The following is a 26,018-nucleotide window of genomic DNA, read 5'->3' on the forward strand; positions in this document are numbered from 1 at the left end:
TGGATGGATGGATGGATGGATGGATGGATGGATGGATGATGGATGGAGATGGATGGATGGATGGATGGATGATGGATGGATGGAGACGACGCGGGTGGATGGATGGATGGATGGATGGATGATGGATGGATGGATGGATGGATGGATGGATGGATGGATGGATGATGGATGGATGGAGGATGGATGGATGGATGGATGGATGGATGGATGGATGGACGGACACTGCAGCTCCGTGCCCTGGATGCAGGTGAGTCAGGTGGTTCTGTGGGCACTGGCCATGGGCAGGGATGATCTGAGCAGGGTCTGATTGGAGCTGTGGTGCTGTGGCAGAGCGAGTGTGCCACCTAGTGCCACTGCATCCCAAATCTGCATCCCAAATCCACATCCCAAATCCACATCCTGTACCCATACCCTGGATCCACACCCCACATCCACACCCTGGATCTCCATCCCACCTCATTCCAGATACCCCCAACCTCCTCTCCCACCCCCCTTAACAGACCGAGTGACCAGATGAATAGAGTACAGAAAATTAACCCTTTTTATTGATGCATTGCAATTGTTCTACATTTTTACCATATTATGTAGAAAATACTTAAAATACAAGCTACTTTGTAAAACCAAAGACAAACATTGAATCCAAAGATAAACTATGTTTTCACAATGGACCCTTCTCCCATATAGTTAGTATTAAATTTTTAAATATCTATTTCTTTTGTTAAAATGATTTTTACATACCCCCTAAGTACATCAGCAATACAAACATAGATCAGTAATTGTCAGAAACTACCTGTATCTAGCGGCTTGTAAAAAGGAAGAGCACAACCATAAAAGAAAGTTAAATTTTACACAGTAACTAGCATATCAAATACATTTAATAAAGTAGGAATTCCATTGCAATATCAAGGATTCAAGCAGAAATACTAACATTACATATAATGTACTGCTACATGTAGTGAGATAGATATAGTTCAAGCTGAATCTGAAATCACACATTATATAAAGTTTAGCAACAAACAACCATGTGGACATGCGGCACCATTCAGAAGTTTAAATAAAATTAAAAAAAAGAAAGCAGGGCTGTGCCAATCCTGTCATTTAGAAGCAATTTAGTTTCATGTACTAAAAGAAATTGCTGAGTCAGAGGTAAATTACTGCATCCCATCAATTAGGTGCTAAGCAGGAAAGCCTCAGGAGTTGCCTCTGCAGGGGCTATCACAGCTGCAAATACAGGTCAGGTAAGAGAAAACTGATTGAACAGCTCAGGAATCACACAGACAAACCTAGCTGGGACCACGAGCTGGCTAGCAAATATTCCAAAGGTGAATCCCAAACTAGTTGTGAAGGAAATTAAAGGATGCCAATTCCTATCCAGAGATAGCAGACTTCTCTCCAAAAATGTGTAGCAGGCTCTGACAATGAGGAGAGTCAATTCTTGAACCCAATTTGAGGCTGGATATGCAAGGGAAGAAGGGATGTATGTCCTTAGAGCAGAACACAATACACCTAAATTGGGCATCACATACTGGGGCCAGACTGGGAGGCCCTGGCCCTGCTGGGGTGGGGTTTGCTGTGAATCACAGAGGAATTCTGGGGTATCATTTGACAGCTTGTTCCAAATGGAGCACGTTTGATTTTACCCACATCATTTCCATCTCATCCTCCCCGTTCCAACACTTCCGGGAACTCGGGCAGTGGAGGAGATGACACCGTGCTTTGGGAATACATTTCATTGGGATTAATTGTGTTCCAAGGTCCTCTAAATGGACATTACAAGCTGCTGTTTTTAAGGGGAAGTGGGCAAGTTCTCAAAATTATTAGCAGATTTTGCTAGAGGTCTTTTTCTTTTTCCTGTTAGTGAAGTGTTTTCCATGAAGTCCTATTTGTGAAACGGGGAGTTGGAGCTCGGTTTGCCTTTTGGTGGAAAGGCACAACTCTGTACCCAAGAGGTATCTCAAGGCAAGTACTGAACACAAGCAATGTCAAAAAAAGCAACAAAGTGCCTACAGCAACAAACAGCATCGTTTGCAGCAACGATGTGGCACAGCAAGGTTGGTTCTCTACAAACACACTGAACATCAACGGGGGCTAACGCTACCGCCCAGCTCCACAGCCCTCCCTGGTCCCTCCACCTCAGGCCAGTCCAGGCTTCCTTCCAGCAGGAACGTGGGCTTGCAGAAATGGTTTGGGCATTTCTTGCCACTGCCAGGTCAGGACTGGCCTCCTTCCCACTGGGACGGAACATAAACTGGGGTTCAAGGTTAGCAAACCTCTTATTGCTGCAGTCACACGACTGCTCAAACCAGTTTATATCATCATTTTGGACAAGATACTTTATGCGTTAGATGAGAAATAATTCCTGGTACAAGGGACCCAAGAAAACAAAGTGTAGTCCAAAACCTGCACTGATTATCCAAAGTGAGTATTTCCTCTGAACACTAACTAGGGCTACAGCTGACAGACCTTCCCAACAACTCCACACTAGCAGTAGCTATAAAACTTTTTAATGGTATTATGTGCTTTACAGCAGGCTCTCTTTGGTATAAATATTCTATCACCAAGCTAGCAATATTTTACACGACACATCTGCTATTCCTGTGGGGGAAGGTAACGCTACACTAAACCTAATAAAAGTGATTGCACGTTATTTAATCACTTCTGCAATATTAGACTAAACATTCCAATGCATTCCCAGCACTACCTTATCCGAAATGCACTGACAGACACTAACAGTACATGTGCCATTGGAAGGGAAAGCTTCGAGGGGACGGCGCTTCACTGGGAACAAGCACGGAGCTGGGATGAGAGCGGTGACAGGGAGAGGGCTCTGCACCATCCTGCTGCTCTGGCTGGGGGAGCTGGGTGGGTGAATTGCTTCAATTCGACGGGGGCTTGCTGGTCCCTCGTAAGGCAAGCTCACTGTAAACTCTAGTCACACTACATCATCATTTAAGGCACTACAATAAGGGGACACACCAAACAACTCTTCATCACACATACCTGTGCAAAACAAATCCAAGGTATCCTTTCCTCTCGTGAAGCTCTACTCCTCTCTCAGTGCTACAGTGATGAGCTCTAACCATTGCATTATATCACATACATTCCAACATGAATCAATTCATTTTGGTTTAAATACAAAGGATACAACACTTCCATCCCCAGGAACGTTTAAGAATTAGACAAACACTAAGTACAGAGTTCAAGTATAATCACTACACATTTTGATTACAAAGACAGAACATTTGGGGTTAGCAGGAAGTTTTGCTTGTTATATTTTTCTAATCAATATGTACATATTTCATTTTCTGTAAAATATTAAAACACCACCAATACAAAACTTCTAAAATAGTTTTAAATTCAGTAATAAACTTTAAAATCTGGATTTTTTTTTCTTTTTTCTTTTTCTTTCTCTTTTTTTGTCTTGTTTTTTAATTTTTTTCCTTGCAATTCCTACATGCACGTACTGTTTACAAGTCTTATTAAGAGCGCTTTAGAGTAGCTGCTGACATATCCAGGAGGATACGCTCACAGGAGTATAAAAAGCTGTACACATCAATACAGTGATGTTTCATTGTATTTCAAATTTATCTCCCTCCTAAATGAACCACGTGAGGCAAAAACATTAAGAAAAACAGAACAAAGCAAAGCCCTGTGCTTCTGTGAAGGAATCCAGCTCCATTATAGGGCCAGCATCTAATAAGCTGCAGAAACCAAATTTTAGAGCAATGCTGCATTATTCACTCTCAACTGGAGACAACAACACCACCCTGACAGAGCTGCTGAGCTCTGTCACACAGTGAGATCCTGAATACAGTTTGAACCACTTAGAAGAATTCTGCAACGAACACAACAAAAATTCAGCTGGGTTATGGAGAATTTTCAAGAACACAAAGCAGACTCCAGAGTTTACAGGACTCCTGAATGTATCGTGTTGCTGGCATAAGGCAGCTGCCTCTACCAGTCCTTAAACAAAGGAGAGGAGTAAACAAAATACTTTGACAGAAACATATATGGAGATGTAATGGCTTTTCAGAACCAGCAATTTGTTAAAGACAAAGTGAATTACAGAACAGATGTCAAAATATTAAATCTGATTTTAAAACTGCCCCAGCAACGTAATGAGATAAACATGCACATTTTTAGTGGCAACGTGGATTTGTGCAAGCTGCTAAAATAGAATCTGCAAATCTGTTTGTTTAAGTTACACAAGTTAAAAAAGACATCAGGATCTGTCTTCTGAGACACTGATTTGACACCCCTTTTGATTAGCACAACAGAACAATTTTAAATAAACGTGACCATGAATTTTTTAAAAGCATCTATAAAAAGTAAGTAAAATTTTAAAAACTTAATTAGTGACCCTCGTACTGGTAACAAAGCATGCTGCTCAGTTAGTGACTGAACTCACCAGAGACATTTGGGAACAACATACAACCAGATCAGGGAGAAACACGAACCAGGCAGTCACTCCCAGGCAAAGGTTCACCTGAAATCCTCTCCAGCCTCTCAGGCCCCTCGCAGGACAGCGCTTCACTGGCAACTACAAGTAGGAGTACTGGTTGATCTTGGTGGGGCTCAGCGGGTATCCAGTGTAAATAGCAGATCCTCTGGAAGCACCAATATAGGACTGGGGAGCGAACTGGTGTTGGTACTGGGCGGGGGGGACGTTGGCAGAGGTCAGCAGGCTGGGCCCCACGCTGACGGGCACCTGGTGCACCAGGGTGCTGGGGTGGGCGGCGTAGGCGGCGTGGCGCGACGAGCCCTGCGGGGAGAACAGGTGGGCGATGGACGTGGTGGAGCCCAGCGTGGCAGCGCTGCTGGGGGCGTAAGTGTACATGTGGGGCTGGCTGGACAGGTGGGCACTGGCCGTGGCTGCTGCCAGGTGGGGATGCACTGGGCTGCTGTGCTGGAACGTGTAGGGAGCCTGAGAAATCGTTGACGTGAGGGGGGCCACGTAAGCTTGCTGCCGGCGTGGGACAGCATTGCCGTTTCTCTCCTGGGAGGCCAGCACTGTGGTTTGCTGGTTCTGCAAGGGGAGGGAGTAAATGAGGTTAGTGGTCGTGCTCAGGTGAGCAAGGGGCAGCCAGAGCCCCCTGATGGACACCTCCATCCCCCCTGACACTGCTGCAGATCCTCCCTTGTGATGCCCTCCCGCAGATCTGAGAAGGTGACTGCACTTCCATGGGGACAAAGGTGACACTTTTCCTCTGCAATGGAGCAAACTGCCACTCGGGGGGTACCACAGCTGGACAAGTGAGGGCAGGTCCTAGATCTGACCCAGAACTCCTCACACATCTACTCCTCTGCACGTTGGAATGGTAGAAGCAGGGCTGCCCTGTTTCAGCACCAGATAACCTGTCTGGTGCCCATGCCAGAAGTGAACTGCAGGGGTGACAACACTCCCTGTCCTCTGAGAGGGGCTGCAGTGTGACCCAGAGATCAAAAATCCTGACACAAAATTAAGTGAAACCAATGTTTGAATTGAAACATCCAAAGATGTCAGGTGTCAATTGTTAGTTTGAGAGAGAAAGTCCAGTCTTAACCTACTGGTTGGAACTCTGTGAGCTCTAAAGAAAGGTAAAGAACTAAAGAATTTCCTCCTACTGTGCCTTCAAAGTTACTCTAATTCAACAGCTGGACCTTGGTGTCACCCTAGTGAGTGGCAAGAAGGATCTGCTGTAAGTCAGGTGTGACAAGGAGCATAAAGAGAGACTGTGGAGACAACCACACTTGTCCTACCCTGCACCACCGCAGGACAGAACCAGCTCTGAAGAACCAGCACTTGCAAGTACCGATCCTGTTGCAAGCCAGCCTTCCTCCCTGCCTCAGCGGTTCCTGAAGCAGCTGTGAAGCAGCCCCAGGGCTGCAGGGCAGGTGGGCTCACCTGGCTGAGGTTGAGGGGCTGCACGCCGTTGGTGACCACGCGGTGGGAGCGGTAGCCCGTGGGGGTGATGCAGCATCCTGACGACTGCCCGCTCACTGAGGCCACTGGCTTGCTCTTGCTGCTGCTGCTGCTGCTGCTGCTCAGGATGCCTGCAAGATGCCACAAGCTCAGTCCACTCCTCCCCTTCCCACAGCTCTAGGCACCAAACTGACTGTTTCTGTCACAGGGGCCTTGCTTTAATTACAATTTCAAATGTGACTAAGAAACCATCAGGAATAGTTATAGATCTTCCTAAGTGCAGCCAAATGTAAATGAAAGGTACATCTATCAATGACTATGAAAACAGACCAAGGCTTTCAGAACAGCAGCTGTGAAACCTATGGCTTGTGGAAAGTCCAGAACTGTGAGGATGAATGGGTCACAGGGACAGGAGAGCACCTGAGCCCTGGCAGAGCACCCTGAGATACCCACCTGAAGCCTGGGTGGCCACGATGCAGTCGTTGAGCTGCATTTTCAGGGGTGGGACGATGATGGTGCGGGAGCTGGAGCTGTCAGCAGCAGCTCTGCTGGGCAGCTCCAGGGCCCCCCCAGTGCTCCTGAGCGAGGACAGGGGGTCTGGGGCGTAGGGGCTGCTCAGGGACGAGTCCGAGTCAGGGGAGTCGTTGACGGTGACGTAGCTGATGACGTTGGATCTCTGCTTCATACCCAAACTGCAGGGGAAAAAGGACAAAATGCAAATGGGAAATGTTATAGCTTTGCCCACCAGGTTACAGATCTCCCTCTGGGATTTCATACCCTCCCTCCTTGTCCATTAAAACTCGGATTAACTGCAGGCAGAACAACCCAGAGATGTGATGGGGAATATTCTGTCTCATGCAGCTCTTCTGAGCTCACACACCGTGTGCCCCCTCTCCCTGACGCTGAGCCCAGCAGAGCCCAACCAAGAGCCCACCTGGCAGGTTTGTACTTGCTGTCCTCCTCCTCGTCGGTGTCGCTGCGGATGGTGATGACGCTGACAGGGGGGCTGGGCGTGTCGGGGATGACGATGGGCTGGTGCTGCTCCTGCACCGGCACCGGCACGTTGGAGGAGGACGAGGCAGAGCGCAGGGGGCTGCTCCCGATCAGAGAGTACACCTGCGTGGGCACAGGCTCCAGAGAGGAGCTGGGCCTGCAGGGAGAGCACAGCAGGGTTCAGCTCCAGCTCAGACAAACAGCGTTAGGAACACACCAGCATCAACACGGATACACGAACAGAACCTCCGTGCACACAGTCAAGCGCCACAGACACGGCCAAAGGCACTCAGGGATGCTCTGAATAGAACTGAGCCACCTGAACACTGCCAGAAACTGCCACCCCATATCCAACACCTCTGTCACTTGCACTGCTATGGCACCCACACCCCAGGAGTGTAAAACCCCTCTGTAAAACCAGCAAAGCACTTGGTCAACCATGTCCTTGCCCTCACTGAAATTAATACAATTTAAATCAGTGACAACAGGCATTTTCCAAGACATCTTTAAATGCAATTGTAGCATAATGAAGTTACACCCTCAATGCCTCTGTGATCAGAAGATGCTTTTTCCCCACCAAAAAGGCAAGCTCCACAAACAAACTTGTGGTTTTTCTAGGACTGGGAGAGGAAGCAATGGAATCCTTACTTGGCTGTGCTCGGTGCTGGCTGCTTGTTCTTCTTGGCTGGCACATTGCTGCTCTGCTGCTGCCTCACAACATGAGCAACCCCAACGTTCAGAGGCTGTGCTGTGGCCAAGGTGACGTGGTTGGTCAGCAGAGATGGCTGTTGCATGAGAGTGCTGTACTGATTTCCATGGGAATGTGCATTCCTGGGGCAGAGAAGAAACAAGAGACCCAAAGCCCATGAGTACACTGCAGGAACCACGAGCCCTGAGGGGAAGGGAGACACTGTGGGCTCTGTGATGGATGCACTCCCACTTGGCAGGGAGCTGGAGCTGCTGCAGTCCTCACCTCCAGTCAGCCAGCTGCTGGCTGCTGCCGATGGTCTCTGGGATCACGGCTGCAGGCTGGACAGAGTTGTGCAGAGCAACCCCTGGCAGCTGCTGCCAGGTGGAAGGGAGCAGGATCTGCTGGGTTCCCCCCGGCCAGGCCTGCTGCAAAACAACAAACACAGACACGAGGATCACTAGGCTTCAGCTCCTGCAGGGGCAGGCAGAGATCTGTCCAAGCAATAAATGCACCAGGGTGGATTGTTAGCTTGCAGAGATACAGCTCATCCTTGCATGTTTTCCCAAGAACAAGAAAATCAGAGGAATGAGCTTCCCCAATATTTTGCTGATCTCTTTTACCACTGCTGTCACCTGGAGAAAACAGTGTTTATATCGTGCAGCCAGGTATTGCACTGCCAGGTGCAGCAGCAGTGCTTGGGACTCTTTCTGAATGTAAACTCACACTAATGTTCCGCTGAAAGGTCCCAAAACATGAAACCAATTTGGTCCTTTCTGCTTTTCTGCCTTGCAGGGCTCACACTGAGAGAGCTGAGATGGTGTCATTATTGTGGAAATTCACCCACCTCAGCTGAAGCATTTAAGAAAAGCCACATTGAGAGATAATTTGGTTACATGAAGGCAGGTTCAATTCACTAATATCATCACTGTTCCAAATAAACTTGACAGCATAATATTTCCATGATTTTGATAACATATGGCTTTCTGTCCTGCAGCTTAAACTGCAAAATCTATTGTTTCAAATTCAGTATTTCTGCAAGTAACAGATCCACTTAGTACAAATAAATACCAGTTCCGAACAAGAAGCCTTCAAAGCAGAGAGCTGCTAAAACCTCTGCCAACATAAGCGGAATAATAATAATAACAATAACATTGAAAAAATGAAAAATAAAAAGAGAAATATGTTAAAAGTCACACCATGCGTCTTTCCAAAAGCCAACACCTGCACAAGACAAAGCAGAGAGTTTAATACAGCAAGATTTAAATTCCCAATGAGAGGCAGAAATCGGGCCTTCCAAGCGACGAACTGTTTTGACAGAGGAAGGACAAAAATATGCAAAGCTTAGCAAATGGCTAATGCAAACTCAGGGGAAGCAGCAAGGGAGAAGTGTTGGAAGCACTAAAGGTGAGCAAATTCACGCCAAAGGCTCCCAGAATCCAAACAGAACTAGTCAAGTGCTCCAGAGAAACTCAGAATGCAGGCTCAGAGTCTGGAGACAGCCGGCTCTGATCCCCACTGCTGTACAGGGGAGCTGAACCTCAAGTCCACTGCACACACACAGCAGAACAGAATTTGCCTGTTGAATCAAAGCCCAAATACACTTTGGAGAACATCACTAACAACTCACTTGTGTCCCAAGCTCTGCTATAGTCACCCCTTGCTGTTTTTGGAGCCCAGATTGCAGCCTTTCAGCAATCCAAATTCAACAGGAGGAAAGAAGAAGCACCCCTGGGTCTGTTTAGCTCAGAGCTGTGACCAGGAGAGCCCCACTCTCCTGCCTTCCCATCCCCAGAAGCAGGGAGCAGCTCACTTGGTTCACGAGAACTCAAATGAGTTGGGTTTAAATTTCAGGACAGGTATGACTCGAGCAAACTCCACTTCAGCAGAGGTCTCCCTCTCGGAAGAAAACGACATTCAAAACTACCACTTTAAAGCCACAAGAAACAACATGGTTCACACAATGGAATGTGCTTTGAAGGACATGTGAGGATACCAGCACTTTAGTGCACTGCAATGTTTTCATAAGCTTCACTGATCTGATTCTGGAGTTTTACAATGACTTCTTTGTGGCACTTGCAAAGTTGTTCTGATGCAGGTGCCAGAATACAGAAGAGGACAATTTTGCAAAGATACATTTCTTAAAGGTGTGTTCGTTCCTTTCCCCCATCCTTTTTTAAAAATTGTTCCAAATGACCTAAAAGCTAGCTATTGCCATTTTGGATACTAGAGCTCACCTTTAATTTCAACCAAGAAATACATATCAACTGAAAGTATCTGTGAGGAACAGAATCTTTATCTGGATGAAGCAAGCTACGTGCGATTGGCTATAAATAACAAAAGGCCAGAAAATTATTGTCAATGTTCAACAGAGGTTAAGAGAAATCAACTGCCAGGGCAATACATTAAAGGATTTGCTGTCATTAGGGATTTTAGCCTGTGCTTAATGATCTGAAACATTTCTCCATACAAAGCAGCTTTTACACGTGTTGCAAACAATATATGGAGCTAACTTGCCAAGTAGGTCAAATTCTGGCCATCCAGGTACCTGTAGCAGAGTCAAGCTAAAGACTGATTCCTTTGTATTCCACAATCAAAAGGCAAAGATAGGAGAGTAAGTGAAGAACAAGAATGATTACAACTCTTCTAGGGTCTAGTTTAGAAGAGCTTTCAGTACTAGGCTAGCAAAGGTAATAGTCAATGGATCTGGATTCTTTACAGAGCCACACTAAACGTCAGAGTCAGACAGTGCTTCAGCAATGTTGGGGAGGAAAACAACAAGACATTAAGATGTAGCAAGAACACAGCCACAAGATGGCACATGCTTCCATGCCCTCTGCAAGTCTAAGTTAAAACAAAAACTCAGTTAGTGAACACAATCAAGGGAGGCAATTACCAGTACTGCAGCCGTCTGTTCGACCAGCGCCGGCCGGCCGGCTGCGCAGTTCAGGGTAAAGGGCACCGCATACTGCGGCGTGATGGTGGCTACTTGAGGATGAAGAGTTGCTACCATTAGTGGTGTACAGCTTCCCTGAAATGTAGATCAGGCAGTGAGTGAAACACACGAGCCGAGGCAGGGCAGTGCAGGTCAGTGCGCCGGGCAGGGCCAGCGCCGAGGGAAGGGAGCACCGACACCAGCACCGACACCAGCACCGACACCAGAGCCTGCACTGCTCCACGGGCACCTCCAGGGCCCCAGCAGAGCACGAGGAACTGGCAATCTCCAGTCCAGGGACACAGTTCAAAAGTCAAAACAAGTTGGGGAAAAATTTGGGGACAGGACCTCTCCGATGACACAGTTCAAAAGTCCAAATGAGCTGGGGAAAAATTTGGGGAGGGGACGTCTCTCTGATGACACATTTCAAAAGTCAAAATGAGTTCAGCTAGTGGCACTTTACTGGGTCCCAGAGGGCAAGTGACAGCCATGCTGCACCAGCCATGGCACAGTGCACCCTGGGCAGCTCCCTGCACTTGCTGTCAGACCTTCAAATCCACACACAGAACTCTTGAGAAAAGGTAAACTATGGGATTTCATGGAAGGCACAGCAGGTCTTTGGTGTCATGAAAGAGCAAAGTTATCAGAGATGAAACCACCCAGACACGTATTAGTCCATCAAATGTCTAATATAAATTAGATTCTTGGTGTACAATTTGCACTCTTGGATTCAGGTGGGCCCTCAAGTGGGTTCTGTGTTTTGGATACTGTGACCTGTATCATTAATGCTAAAGAAACCAGCAATCACAGAATGTTACCTAAACATTTGGACTGAACAAACTAAAAATTACTCTTCTACAAGGTCTGCAAGTGCAATATGCTGCCTGAAGAGTAAAACTAACAGAGTATGTGTTAATGCCAGCAGAAACTAAAACTATGCAAATAAATAAAAATGCACTTAATTATAAAGGCAACTACAAATTTTCAGTGAATAAAACTTGTGAATCACCAGGCACTTATTATACAATAAAGGATTACTTTTTGGAAATTAAAATGGGTTGAATTTATGACACAGTACTAATATTTAAAACAGCATTTTTAGAATAATTTGTGAATTTTGGTATTGTATGTTGTTTAATCTGCAAACTGCAGAAATAGATATGTCATTGCTACACAGTAATTCACACTAAGAATGTAACTAGCTGAGGATTCAGAAATAATTTTGTTGATTTAAAGATGAAATTTTAGCATGAGTAATCTGTGTTGTCACCTCTGTTTACCGGGATCTCACTTCTCACAGCAATGATTTCTCCTGCCACGTTTTTAAAGTGTAGGCAAAAATGACCAGCACTGCCCTACAGGCAGTGTCCATGCCTGAAAAACACAGCCTTGTTTTTAGCAGCTGAAAACCACATATTTATTCCCATTATTAAATCAAACTCCTAAAACCAGGGAGCCACATGACATAAAATAGTTCAGACTTTAAATATTCCAGAAAAACAAAACAAAACAAGAAAATACTCTCTTAGAAGTGACCTGCATGTAACCTTTCAGTGTGTCCTGAGAACCCCTGCTCTCAGGCAGGTTCTCCTGGATGGTGGAATTGCAGCTGAGCCTATGAGGGGTTTGGGGTGGGTTTTTACCTGTGTGAGAACTCCAGACTGGATCTGCAGTGGCTGTGCTGCAGGTGCTTGTGGCACAATTGGGACAGCATTTTCCATCCTGACTGGGAACCCAGAATGCTTTGTAGTTGCCTGAAGTCCAGCTGTGGAGGACAAGACACATCACTGAGCTGCTGCACTATTCTTTAGTTTCCAAAAATCACATTCCTACTAAGGATAGGGTAGGGTTAAGGGGTAGAAAAGCTTTGACAAAATCCCAGTAAAACATCAGCTGAACATCAACTTCTGCACCCTGGGATCTCACAGGGCTAAGATGGACAGCTCAGCTCTGTGGAGTCTGGTTTGCACAAACAGTGACACAGACTCCCATTCCAAGCTGCCTGAGACAAGTTTGGAGTTCAAGCCTTACACCATCAGCTCCCATGTCACAAATAACCCTCCAGACTAAGACAATCCAGGAATCAGCAGAACTGCAGAGCCCTGAGGATGAACAGAGGCATGAACAGAGCTGCCTGCGCTGAGCTCACTGACCCACAACCTGTGACAACCTGCAGGTGGCAAAAACCTGCATCAGGGCTGTGAACTGAGGCTCAAACACCAGATATTTACTGTTGAGATAACAAACACAGCAAGACACACTGATTTTCAGGCAGGTCTGGCTCCTCTGCTCCCTGCTTTCTGTGGAATGCTGCTGTGTTCAGTTTGGGGGGAAAAACTGGTTGAGCAAGCAGCTGGAGCCTGCAAGCCAGGCAGGCAAGGTCCTGTCACCTGTTCCAGCAGGACCTGGAAGGGAATCAAGCTGCCTGCACATGTCTGACCTGGTTCTGCACCTCCATCTGATGCAAGAGCCCCGTGTGACACCCACAGAGAGCTCTGCTCTGGTCAGGCTTTTCTCACTTTGGTCCAAATCACAACTTTTCCTGCCTTAACAGCATCACACCAAGGGTTCTTGGCTTACTTTGAAAAGCAGGGGGACACACAATGAAGGTCTGCTGGAAGGGGTCTGTCTGTGTGCAGATCTGGGTGGTTCCAGGCTGCAGGGAAACGCTCTGCTGAGCCACTCCTGCCACTGGGGCTGCAGAGGAGGGGTACAGGGCAGACTGGTAGTTGAGCAGGGAGACGTCTGAGTTGGCCAGGGAAAGAGTAGCAGCAGCAGTGGAATTGGAAGCCAACACACTGGCCTAGAAAAACAAACAAAAAAAATCACTTATCTCCTGTAATTTTATCTCTCTTTGTTATAAAACAAACAACAGGAACCATCAATATAAAACTGGGAGGAAAGCACCTGGAAAATGTTTGAGGTAAAAGGCTTAAGATAACACAGAACAAAAAACATTAATTGCACCCAATTAATTTATGTTGCTGAACTCACAAATTTTCAATACATGAAATAAAGAGGCTCCTTGGCCTGAGTTTTGGGAAATTACACTTTGAGACAAGACTATGAATTTTGGAGAGTAGTTTAAATTTTGGCCTGAAGGCACCAAATCAGCCTACTCCTTATCTTTGATTAGGATAAAACAGGTGAAAGATGCTGTACCTGGTTGTGTACTGTGTTGAGCTGGTTGTTAAAGCTCATTGTCAGGTTTGTGCTTGTGTTAGGAGCAACGTGAGTGGTGAAAGGGCTCTTGATCTGATTCACTGTATCATACATGTTCACTCTTCTCTTGCAGATCTCCATGTTCTGAAAGCAAGATTTCACACTGGAACAGAATGACAGAAGGAAAACATCAGATTTGTAAAAACAGGACACAGATGTGACAGATCCCCAACTTTATGCACGTGCTTTAGGTTTAGGTTCTTTTAAACCAGCAAAGAATGTCCTAAAACATGAAAAGGAAGCTTATGAACATTCCATTCCTTACACATGCCATTGCTATTTTCAGATCAGCCAGGAACTGCAGCAAACAGCCCTGACAGAAAGCTGGGAAGTGCTGCTCTGTGATTCCAGCAAATCCTCAAACAAAACAGCCCATGCAGGGGAGCTTACTGGTTACTGTGGGGGAAGTCCAGCAGATGTGCCATTGTAACAAAGGAATGGTTCAAAGTCTTCAGTGGAGTAATTCTCTTATCTGCATCAATTGTCAACATTTTCTTCAACAAATCAATGTATTCCCTTCGGTCAGCCTTCTCTGCCAACATGTCGGTCCCTTCTAAGTCTGTAGACATATTCACCTGGAAAATCACATGGGAGCAGTTCACACAGGCATCAAATTAACTGCTGCCTAACAGTTCAATAATTCACACCACACAGAAATAGTTATTGGGCATTTCTGCCTCTTAGCCAGACCAGTTTCAGGTGTTACAGTGCTAACACTGCCTTTCCCCTGCTCATTGTAGGAGAGAAAGTCAAACTTGCACATGGAATTCTCTTCTCAACAGGGAGTTGGGTCCACTCAAAGGGACCAACCAGGCCTCATTCTCCACTCACTGGCAAAATGCCCTCATGTCTTGGGGCAATCTATAAGGGGCTGGCAAGCAGAATGATTCCACCTTCCCTGCACAGATGTAACCTGATGGTAACAGCTATAAAAGTGACAGAAAATTAATATTTAATATTTAAGGCCTCATGATATTTAAACCACTCAGATATTCCTACATTTTACCCCTAAAGAGACAATGAATATAAGAATGATCTGTAGTTCTTGTCACTATTTCCAAAGTCTCATAAGAGGTTTAATCCTACTAACACATTCGAAGGGGCTCAGCTCTGCTACTGCTCTGCTATACTGGGAACAGGCTGGGCACACTCCTGCTAACACACTGAGGCATAAGAAAACACAAAACATTTCAAACAGGTTTATAATTAACATTTTGACTAGATTTAATCCACTGATTTCTGATGCAAATTGGCATCACTGTAAACCTCCATCAGTGCTCTGAACTGCCAGTAAAAGAGGTGCTCCAGCACAGGAGCCTCATTGTTAGAGATCTCCCAAAAAATGAAAGTTACTAAATTAGATGTGGAAAATTAATGAGTTATCTGTGTCCCCAGATCCCCACACACCTGCGCCATATCATCCAAACAGTTGAATATATATTTCCGAGCTTCTTTTGATTTTATTCCTGTTTCCAACTCATGTTCTTCTGGGGTCTATAAAAGAAAACATTAGTATAAACTGAGATATTGTGTATTGATAAGGAAAAAGCATCAAGAAACTGCTGAGGCAGATGATCAATTGCTGCTTTCAGACACACCACACACCAGCAGGTCAAAGCAAGGAGCCCTGGGATCCCATTCCCTCAGCTGGAAAGATCATTCACTGCAAAGCTGAATTAACAACAGCATGACTTCATTTCAAGGCTGCCTTGGGTAGTGCATTAGCCAGAAGAACTGAAGGTTTCTGATTTAGAAAGAGGCTATAAATATTTTAAATCCCTCTTCTACAAAGAAGAAAGGCAAAATTCCCTTCTTTTTGCTGCTCAAAGGCAAATCAGGCCTAAATCCATTCTTTAATGTCCTTTGCCAACCCAAAACCAGATTCCTGATAAACTAACAAGCCCATCACAAAATACCCCATATTTCAGTGGTTGGATTGTCAGGAGATGACAACAAGATGACACACTTCCCTGGGAATGAGCAGCCATTATCTCAGTGAGGAACACCCACCCTTTGCTGGTGCTACCATCCCTGCTGCTTTGTCAGAGCAGCACCAGGAGCTCTGCACAGCTCTGCAGCCTCAGAGCCCAGCCAGACACACTCCAAAACACAACCCGCACTCAGTGTCTGCACAGCACCCAGAAATGGGTGGGAATTTCTATCAGATCCTCAACGAAAAGAGAATTGGGGATGGGAGAGACGGACAAACCTTGAGCCTCCACAGTGGGTATCCCAAATTTGGATCTCTGTTAAAAAACCTGCTTGTTTTCGTTCCTGCACTGAGAAGATACTCCGCTGGAAGGCCTTGAGTTTGTGAAATATAACGAATCTAGGAAAGAAAATGACAAGAGTGAGGACTCCCACCACAAAAATTCACAGCTAATGGGGTAATTAACAACAAGGTTTGTTCACAGCTAATAGGAAATTACCTGTAAAGAAAGACTGCCCAGATATGCAAAACTGCAAAATTAAAGGGACCATCTCAAGTATTTATAAAGCCACTTTTGCAATCAAGCAAAAATTTCAGGTTTTAAATGCATCTCTCTTATTTTATGGAAATATTTTTGCTAATGTATATGCAAGCAGACTGTAGGTTTTTAAGACAGTGTAAGAAATAGACATTTTGAGGGGAAAAAATACCACAGAATTTATCATGTATGTATAAATAATTAAAGGCATGATTATCCAAGCAACATTGCTGTGTCTGCCTACACAATATGCTAGGCACACAATTTCAGAATAACATCATGGCATAGCTCTCACTGACCAAGAAACCAAATATCCTCTAACACATTTACTACACTTCTTTTTACATGTTAACAAAGTGGCTCAGAATTTTGGAAGATGCACCTGAATCCTTGTGGTGGTATTGATAAGACTCTGGTAAAAGGATAACAATTAAAAAGCTGTGCTCAAAAGGAAAGCAAATAGCAAATGTAAAAAAACTTCACATTGTTAAGGTAACTATGCCTTGATCAAACCATCAATTATAGATCATTTACAGCTCTTTAGCATTTCTTATTTGCCAAACTCCTGCTATGGCACTGTGCCAAAACAGGGCACTGTCACAGCTTGTGATCACATTAATTTATAGGCTCACTTTTCAATTAAGCCAAGGTGGATCCAAGTGTCTGCACGTGGATATTTCTTGTATCTGTGTGATAGTTCAGGCAGCAGTTCTATTTTTACAGGACAAACTTTTGCTTTACAGCCAAAGGGTGTTTAAAAAAAAAGCTGTAAATCCCATCCCAGCCCATGAACTCATTGCTGGAGAGGTTCTCTCACAAGTTCCACCTCAACTTTCACTTGCTGCTGCAGAATCTCAAAAAAAAATGAAAGCCAAGTCATCTTCAGTCATCAAGGGAAATTCAGACATCAAAATGAACCCCATGAAGTCACACCTCACAGAGGGCTGCAAAATCCTCTCATTAAGCAATGGAAAAAGCAGCTCCTCCCCAGCCACCTACACCAGCAGATAAGGTTCTCAGAAATTACACAAAACTCAGTGCACAAGGAAACCACCAGGCCCTGCCTCAGCTACTTTCTAACTCATTGTGCTCATTAAGGTACCACTGTGCTTCCTTTGGAAATTTACAGTGCTGGGAAGACACATGTGAGACACTTGGTAAGTTTTCATGTATTTTATCACACAAGGAAAACCATACCAAGCACTGCAACAAGATCCCACCATAAAAACCCCAGTGGAAAAGCTACTCTGGAAAAAACCCCTCTCACAGACTTTTTGTCCTTTTATAGGCACTGACTAGGCCAGGTAATAATGCCAAGTATCCACAGAAAGGACTAATTAGTTCAAGATGCCTCTCAGAGTCTTGCCCTTGGATTCCAAAGACAGCTTGAGGCTCACACTTTGCATAAAAACTGAGGCTTGCTGTAGGTATTAACAGGGCAGGAATGATAGGCTTGCTCTGTCCCCACATGGAAAAACTGCCCTCATGGTGAAATTACAGAGGGTGTTTCACACCAGGACACACACACCCCGCTTCTGCTTCGGCAGGAAGGGGTTGCAACAGCTCTTGGGTTTGGAAACCAGGGGTTAACTGCAAATTGGCCCCTTTTTTTGGACAGGATACACTCAGCTCAAGTGAAAACACACAGAACTCTGTGCTCCCTGCCCAGAGACAATGGGAATATCACAGAGAGAAAATGAGCTCAGACAGCAGCAATGTGCACTGATGAAAGCTGATGCAGGACATGGGGGTTCAGGAGGGTCTGAACACAGAAAATCAAGGTTTCACAGGAAATCCCACACCCCCCAGTGCTCTCACCTGGTCGTACTCAGATGCTCCTGGGTACAGAGGCCAGCCCAGAAAGAGCTCAGCAATGACACAGCCCAGTGACCACATGTCAATGGCTTCACAGAATGGCAAACCCAGGATGATCTCGGGAGCTCTGGGAAGGGAAAATGACAGAAAAAAGTCAAATCTTCTACTCGAAAAGCTGCATTTCTCCCCTGTAAACCACTCTGGGTAAAGCCCCTCCACTCACAAGAAAATCTAAAGTGAAAAAAATTATAAAAAATATAAAGTGAATATAAATTATTCACTTTAAAGCAGAAGTTGTTTCCTAGGGTGGCCTAATGGATCCCAACCTTTTTTTCACTTAGGATGGATTCTTTTATTGCCACGGTGCCCCTTAGCTCCTAGGAGGCCTTTATATCACAGTTGCATAAAGCTACTCCTTGAGTAATCAGTTTAATTACACATGACAGCATGTGAGGTGTCCCTGAGACAGCACACAGCATCACAGAATTATGGAGAGACCTTCAGGATAATCTGGTCCAGTCTATCCTACCAGAATTGGGCAGAAAAGCTCTGGCAAACAGGGACTTTTCTAGGAGAAGGTCTTGAGCCCCCAGGCAGGCAGCTGCAGGAGGCTGCCTGCTTCATGTGGGGAAGAAGAGCCCCTGCAGAGGCAGCAAAAGGAGCTCCTCTGAGAGCAGCTGGGTTTCTACCAGCAGGTTTTCATGCAGGCTTTGCTCAGAGAGTTTCGAGTCTAAAATGGACGCAGAGAGCCCAGCTGGAGGTTGTGTTTCAGGTTTCTGTGCACTCAACCACACCTAATGCAAAATGTACCTGTCTGGCCCAGCCTCACGGGGAGGTGATAAAAAAACCTCACACTCCAAGCAGGGTTTGCTTCTCTAACAGGTTGGGATTTCAGGGAGATTTCTGTCTGGAGCTGACTCAGAACACAGAAGGATGTTTTAGTGCAGCTCCTCACCTACACAGAGTTCTGAAACAAACCGAGGCTCTTCCGGCAGGAGAAATTCTGGTCCCACATTTGCATAGAGCACAAAACCCCAGGTGCTGCAAGCCCCAGGTGAGCTGCTGTGGGAATTTACCCTGGAAAGTACAGGAAATACAAAAGCCTTGACCTTCATCATCAATAACTAACACAAGAGCAAAGGAAGACAGAAAAGCCCTAAACTCCAGGCTATCCATTTCCTGGTCATGCCCCAGGGCTTGTGTGGCATTTCTGCTGTTTCACTATGGATACTTCAGTTGTTAAAAAAGGCTCTGAAACCAGCTCTGATCCCTTTACAGAATTCTAAAAACCAGGGCTTGCATAATGTACAGGTGTCAGTAAATTTGACACTCACCCTCCTCGACTCCTCAGCCTCCCAGCTGTTTATCCATGGCAAGAGTGACTCCCCAATTAATCACCCTTTGTGCAGTGGTGACACAGAGACACCTTTTGTTTCAGGTGTCCCCAAAACAGAGGCACTCAGCCCAGCTGCTCAGGGCACCTGAGAAAGCACAGGATCAGAAAAGGCCAGATGGATGGAGCTTGGAGAACCTGGGACAGTGGAAGGTGTCCCTGCCCATGGCAGGGGTGGGATGAGATGAGATTTAAGCTCCCCTCCAACCCAAACCAGTCTGGGATTCTATAAAAAAGACAACCTCACTGTTGCAGTGAGGTCACATTTATTCTTTATTATCCAGATTTTATTATGTCTGAGCCCCCCAAACCAGAGCCATGATACACCTCCAGTAATCAGAATAACAGATTGTTCAAGCTAAGACATAATGACACTCTCCACTCAACACTGATCTGTTTCTACCTTCTTGTTTGGCTGCTCCTGGCAGTTGTTGACTTTGGAAAGGTTTCTCACATGTGAAAATATAAATGATTGTGCAAGCACGAGCAGTAGCTGATATCTGAATGCTGACTCTCCTGCCAACATTTATATTTTAAGGAAATATGCTAGAATGGATACAGCTTTCTACAGGCTAAGTAAGAGGTGCAAACCAGAGGATTCTCTTTCTTCACAAGCAGAAAAAGTACAATTCACACATTTACACCACTTGCCATTACTTTACCATCAGCAAACTGTACTGCCCCTCTTGATTACCCTGATGTAGAAATTTCCAATTCAGAAAGGACCCAGACCTGTCATATAAGGCATGCTGCACTTGGACTGGCAAACAAACTAAAATATAGTTGGCTTGTGGAATATGCAGAGCATGCTAATCCTTCTCTAGTGTGCTAAAAATTCCCCCCAATTCCAAAGGAAATAGAGATTGGTGGCAGTTTGTTGCTCTTTCACTCCAGGATGGAACAGACTCACATATTCCTAAATCTCAACATCACGATGATAGCAAGTTGAAGTTTTGTATTTTATTCCCTACAACCAAATAAATGAACTTCTCATGAGCCACCTGATTTGATTCTGACTGCAGGACAGGGCTGGGAAATCAGAATTCCTCTCATCTCCTTTTCCATCACTACAATTAGCAGCCTTATGAGATGTGAGCTGAACCAGGACAGCAGGCAGAGGTCACTTCCATAGCTGCTCTGCCAGAGATTAAAGTGATTTTACCATCTTAAGCTCTTTGAAATAAAATCAACAACACTCTTTGCACAGATGCTCGCTAAGCACTGCCTCCCAAAGCTGACAAACACACTCAGGCACCCTCAGAGGAGAAAGGACTCAGAGCAGCCCCAGAAATCTGCAAGGTTCCCTCCCAGCATTTCCAAACACGCCGTGTTTACACCCGAGCCTGGGGATGGAGGGGACACAGAGCCTGTGCAAGTGCAGCAATGCAGGGAGCAGCAGGGCCAGCTCAGAGCTGGATTAGCAGAGTCAGACTTGGCAGAGGCACTGCTGCTCCCCAGGCCAGCATGGCTGGCACAGAAGTAGGTCATGGAGCCCAGAGCAGAGGTGAGAAATGGATCCTCCTGCACTCTGCAGCTGCCCAGGGCTCAGGGCCACCTCCCATGGCCCAAACTGCCCGGTCCCACAGTCAGGAGCTGAGTCAAACTGCCAGGATGGCTGCACTCACATTTAACACAGGGCATCAGGAAACCCCGCTCTGTACAGCAGGGAGATCAGTACTGCAGGGATTATTTATTTCTGCACACTATTTCCTTCCATAGTTCATCCTCCCCAAGAACAAAAGCACCCTGAGCATGGTACTCTCGTTTTCAGGTGAGGAATTACTGCAAGAACATCCTCGAGCTGCCACAGGAACTGCTCACTGCAGAGAGCTGATCTACTCCTACTCCATGATGGGCTTCAGAGCCACAGGATTCCTCACGGGCACTTGTGCTCACTCTCTGAAGTGTGAGCAGTAGAACTGCCCCTCCTGAGCGGGGTCAGGCAGCAGCACAGCTTCTGTGCAAAAGGGATCTTTCCACAGCAGAGGTTGCCCAAGTAACAGGGACTGAAAGCTAAAAGGTGAGCACAGAGAGGTTTATTTTTAATGGCTGACAGAGAACCATAGGAAGAATTGCTCTGTGCTCTTTCATTAAACACAGCATTGAAAAAAATTCCAGCTTGGAACTCATCTGAACACTAATTTAATGTGAATACGGGTAAAGCAATCCAGTTCTCCCACAACAAGCTGGTTTCTGCACCATCTCTGTAAATTCCTAGATTATGGATTTTAGTAATCATCACCATTTGACTAATTACATATCACTAAACACTAGATTTCCACATCACAGCATTCCTCACTCCAGCCAAGCAGACAGCCCAACGCCACCTAATCCCAGGTTATTTGCCTTTCTGGCAGAGTCAGTCACCCCAGGGAGCTGCAAGGGGCTGGAGTCCAGTGCCCCACACACACATGGAGCAGGAATTTCCCTCCCTGCAGCCCCTGGAAGATTCTTATCACCCCCTCACTGCTTTTCCTCAGCTAAATCTGTTTTCTGAGATACCAGAAAATGGAGAGCACCATGGGCCTCCCCAAACTGCTTTGCTGACACATGTGGCAAGTCAGATAGAGCAGATTCTTGACCAGTGGTCATCTCTTTCCATGCAAAAACAACAAAACTGATGATGTATTTTAGAGAGTGGGTGTTTTTACAGAGCTGGGGGCACAGGGGACAACTGCACTACAAACAAAAACACACCAATCAATAGTTTGGAATTGGAAAGATTGGTGCCAACAAGCTGAGCAAAGATCATGAGCAATGGATTAAGAAAAGTCTGTATCACATGAAAGGAATGTCATGGAAAGCTGGTACTGGGTGCTGGAGATAAAAAGAAAAACAACACAAAAACAAAGGGAGCAAGCACACAGGGAGCATGAGGGATGAACAGAGCAAACCTACAATAAGCCAGGCTTAAAAACTGAAGTGAGCAGCCAGGGAAGACATCAAACAGGGCAGAGACACAGGGTGGGGCGAGTGTCTCAGTCCTGTCTGGTCCCAGCTGGAAGGACGAGATACTAGTTCTGAGTTTTGTGTCAAGTGAGCTCACATTCCACCCAAAGCAGCCCTGACAACACAGCACAGACTCTTTGCAGCCCTTTGAAGCCAGAACTTCTTTCTGCATCCGTTTATTGAAGTCTGCTGCTACTTAAATTCAAATACAGACTTAACAGAGCCAAGCTGGAGGAATAATTGAAAGAAACAGCATAGCTTGCTTTACACACAGTCTCTGAGTTTCAATGTCTCTGGCCATAATTTACTTTTAATTCTTGGGCAGGAGTAGGGCAGAAGACATCTCTAATATTGCTAAGGGAAGCAGAGATCTTTCTCATCACTGCTCTAAGGGAGCTGCAGGTCTCATGAAAGCATGACCTAGCCAGGGTTGACACAGGAAGTCATGTGCTCCTGAAGGGGGTTCAGACAAAGATGAAGAATCAGAAGAAACAAAAGCGAATAGAAATGGGCATCCCTTTGACTTCTCTCCCTCCTAAGTGTCCAAGGTTAATGGACTAGTTTCAGATCATAGCAGACAAATTCACTGCTTAACACTTCTTCAGTTTGCCACCTCATACAGTGTCACAAGCCAGTGGACAGGATAAAATCAACTTAGTGCACTGATCTGAGGGGGGAAAGGAAGGTGCTGGGCTGCAGATTAGGCCACCCTGAGGCAGCCACTCTATTTATTTACACCCAACTTTCAGAAGAAATCTCCAGGAAACATGCAGAGCTGATGATTTCCTGCTGCCCCTCAGCTGGGGTTACACAGGAAAGCTCAGTGTGTGCAGCAGGAGCCCCCAGCAGGACCAGCCTGACCTGGCTCAGGGAGCAAGGGCAGTGCTTACCTGTAATAGCGTGACTGCAGGTACGTGGAGCACACGGCCTTGGACACGTGGCTGGCTGACCCAAAGTCTATCACCTTCACTCTGTAGGGCTGGCGTGCAGGATCCACCAACATGATGTTCTCTGGCTTCAAATCAGCGTGGATCAGACCCAAGCTCTTCAGCTTCATCAAGGCAGTTGCCACTTGCTGCAGGATGGGCCGGATGTACTTCAAGGGCAACGGACTGAACTTGTTTTGCTTTAAGAAATCGTATAAGTTCTGTTCCAGCATCTCAAAGACAAGGCATGTATGATTCTTGTGTTGAAAGCACTCGTAGGAGCGGACAAAGTTGTACTCATCAGCATTCTCACTGCTCAGGCGAGACAGGATGCTCACCTCGATCTGGCCCTGCCGGGCGTACGAAGGGTGGTTCTTCAGGATTTTGATGGCTACAATCTCCTTCGTGCTACGTTTCCAACATTTGGCCACCTGCCCGAACGTCCCTCGTCCCAGGAATTCCAAGACCTCATAGCTGTTGGTCATAGAGCACAGGATCTCATGCTGGACCAGCTGATAATCTCCCTCCCCACTGGAGCTGCTGCTCTTCGTGGTGACCGTGGTGGTCGTGGCCGCAGCTCCCACCGCAGGTCTGTTTTGCAGCATGAGAGGTGGATGTTCCTCAATGATCTGCACACTACCGTTGCTGTCGACCTCTTCACTTTTCCTTTTTAATCCACATTTTTGGTATGGTTCCAGCAAAGAAACGTTGCTCCTGTGGGTGATGGTCTGGCTGCTCTGGAAGGACGCTGTGGCGCTGCTGCCGGTGCTGTCGGCCGCGGTGACCACGATGTGCTCGACGGAGGGAGCGGGGAGAAGGAGGTTCTGGTCGTAGGCAGGGATGCTGAAATTGGCTACCTGATGAGAGGAGCTGGCTTGCCCTTGAGCTGCTGGGAGGTTTTTGCTGTGGGTATAATACTTGTCACTACTGCTCTGTCCTGAAACATCCCAGACAGACGGCTCCACTTTCAGTTTCTTGGCACTGCAGAAGGCACTCGAGGATACTGACGGAGGGGAGAACACCTGCAGCTGTGAGGCCATACCTGGAAAGGAAGAGGAGAACTCATAAGGGACAGCAGGCTGGGATGGACAAGATCCTCTAGCTCACAAAACCCAGAATGACAAAAACCCAGTGTTTTTCTGAGCACCATGTGGTGCCCACCACTGAGGAAAGGAACGTCTCTAAGTCCTGCCCTAAGGGCACCAGCGAGTGAGGCTACGCAGTGGGATTTCGGCATCTGAGAAGCACACGGCTCTTTATCCAGCTCTCTAAGGGCTAAAGGAGTCCCAGGACACGACACGAATCAATCATTTCGGTTGGAAAGACCTCTGAGATCATCGAGTCCAAGCCGGTGACCAAATACCACCCTGTCACCCAGACCAGAGCGCTCAGTGCCACGTCCAGTTGCCCAAACACCTACAGGGCCAGTGACTCCACCAGCTCCCCGGGCAGCCCGTTCCGGTGCCTAACGAGTGAAGAAATTCCTCCTATTGTCCAACCCAAACCTCCCCTAGCGCAGCTCAGCACTCCGTGCTCCTGTCCTGCCGTTCGTTACCCGGGAGAGCAGCCCGACCCCCACCTGGCTACACCCTCCTTTCAGGGACTTGCAGAGAGCGATAAGGTCACTCCCGAGCCGCCTTTTCTCCAGGCTAAAACAACCCCAGCACCGGAGAAAACAATGCAGAGGATCGGGGGAGCGCAGGAAGTGGCAAGACCCTGCGAGAATTCCGATCCCGTGCCCAGGCCTGTTTCCTAGGCACTGTAAAAACAGACTCGGTGGGAAACCCAACCGCGGCAGGCCCGGCCTCCCCCCGGGGCAGCGCTCGGGAGGCCGGAGCGGAGCCCGCCGGGAGCGGAGCCCGCCGGACCGGACCGGGCCGTTACCGGGGCTCGGGCCCGGCCCCGCCGCCGCCGCCCCGGCCCTCCCCGGCCCGGCGCAGCCCCAGCGCGGGGGAAGGGGCGGGCCCGGGCCTGCCCGCCCCGCCGGGCCCCGCCGCCCGCACTCACCGCCGGTGGGGGGTTCTCAGCCGCGGGCCGGACCTGCCTGGGGGACACGCGGGGGTGCGGAGCCCCGCAGCGGGCTCATCATAGCCCCGCCACGGCCGCCGGCCCGGCCCGCTCGGCCCGCGCTCGCCGGGGGGAGCCCCCAGGCCGCTCCGCCGCCGCCGCCAGGCTCCGCCGCGCCCTCACGGCCCGGCCGGGCTCCCCCCGCCCCGTCCCGCCGCCGCCCCGGGCCCGAGCGCCCCCGGCCCCGCCGCGCTCCCGCCGCCGCTCCGGGCCCCGAGCGCCCGCACAGGCCGAGCCAGCCGAGCCCCGAGCGGGCGAGCGCGCACGTGACCGCGGGGCGGGGCGGCCGCAGGAAGCGCCGGGGCCGGGCCGGGACCGGGCGGGGCGGGGCTGGGGACGGAACGGGACAGGGCTGGGAACGGAGGGGGACCGGGGAACGGAACGGGACAGGGCTGGGAACCGAGCGGGACCGGGGACGGAACGGGACAGGGCTGGGAACGGAGCGGGACCCGGGAACCCAACGGGACAGGGCTGGGAACCGAGCGGGGCCGGGCTGGACTTGGCTGGGGAACAGAATGGGACAGCAGAGGAACGGGCAGGAACTGATGCTCAGCAAGTTCCACCTGAAGGCGAGGAAGAACCGTGCTGTGAGGGACCACAGTGCCCTGCAGGGTGTGGAGTCTCCCTGACTGGAGCTATTCCAGACCCACCTGGACACAA

General features: G+C 47.6%; 1 protein-coding gene across 4 annotated transcripts; it reads right to left on the bottom strand.

Annotated features, from left to right (window-relative positions):
- Positions 1-518: 518 nt before the first annotated feature.
- HIPK1 (homeodomain interacting protein kinase 1) lies at positions 519-25,492 on the bottom strand. Of its 4 annotated transcripts, none has more exons than XM_064732870.1 (16): positions 25,299-25,492; positions 23,256-24,333; positions 18,027-18,150; positions 15,950-16,069; positions 15,148-15,234; positions 14,131-14,315; positions 13,681-13,843; positions 13,099-13,321; positions 12,162-12,283; positions 10,480-10,614; positions 7,869-8,008; positions 7,544-7,726; positions 6,837-7,052; positions 6,356-6,594; positions 5,885-6,033; positions 519-5,026 (listed from the first exon to the last, which is right to left on the bottom strand). In XM_064732870.1, exons 2-16 carry the CDS (start codon positions 24,329-24,331, stop codon positions 4,541-4,543), a joined length of 3,648 nt encoding a protein of 1,215 aa, XP_064588940.1. In that variant the 5' UTR covers positions 24,332-24,333; positions 25,299-25,492; the 3' UTR covers positions 519-4,540. The 4 variants fall into 4 exon arrangements, with proteins under 4 accessions (XP_064588940.1, XP_064588942.1, XP_064588939.1 ...); XM_064732872.1 differs by having other exon boundaries at positions 519-4,762; positions 7,869-8,011; XM_064732869.1 differs by having other exon boundaries at positions 7,869-8,011.
- Positions 25,493-26,018: the final 526 nt, after the last annotated feature.

The sequence above is a fragment of the Zonotrichia leucophrys genome, chromosome 26, assembly GCF_028769735.1.
Source record: "Zonotrichia leucophrys gambelii isolate GWCS_2022_RI chromosome 26, RI_Zleu_2.0, whole genome shotgun sequence".
Taxonomy (NCBI): domain Eukaryota; kingdom Metazoa; phylum Chordata; class Aves; order Passeriformes; family Passerellidae; genus Zonotrichia; species Zonotrichia leucophrys.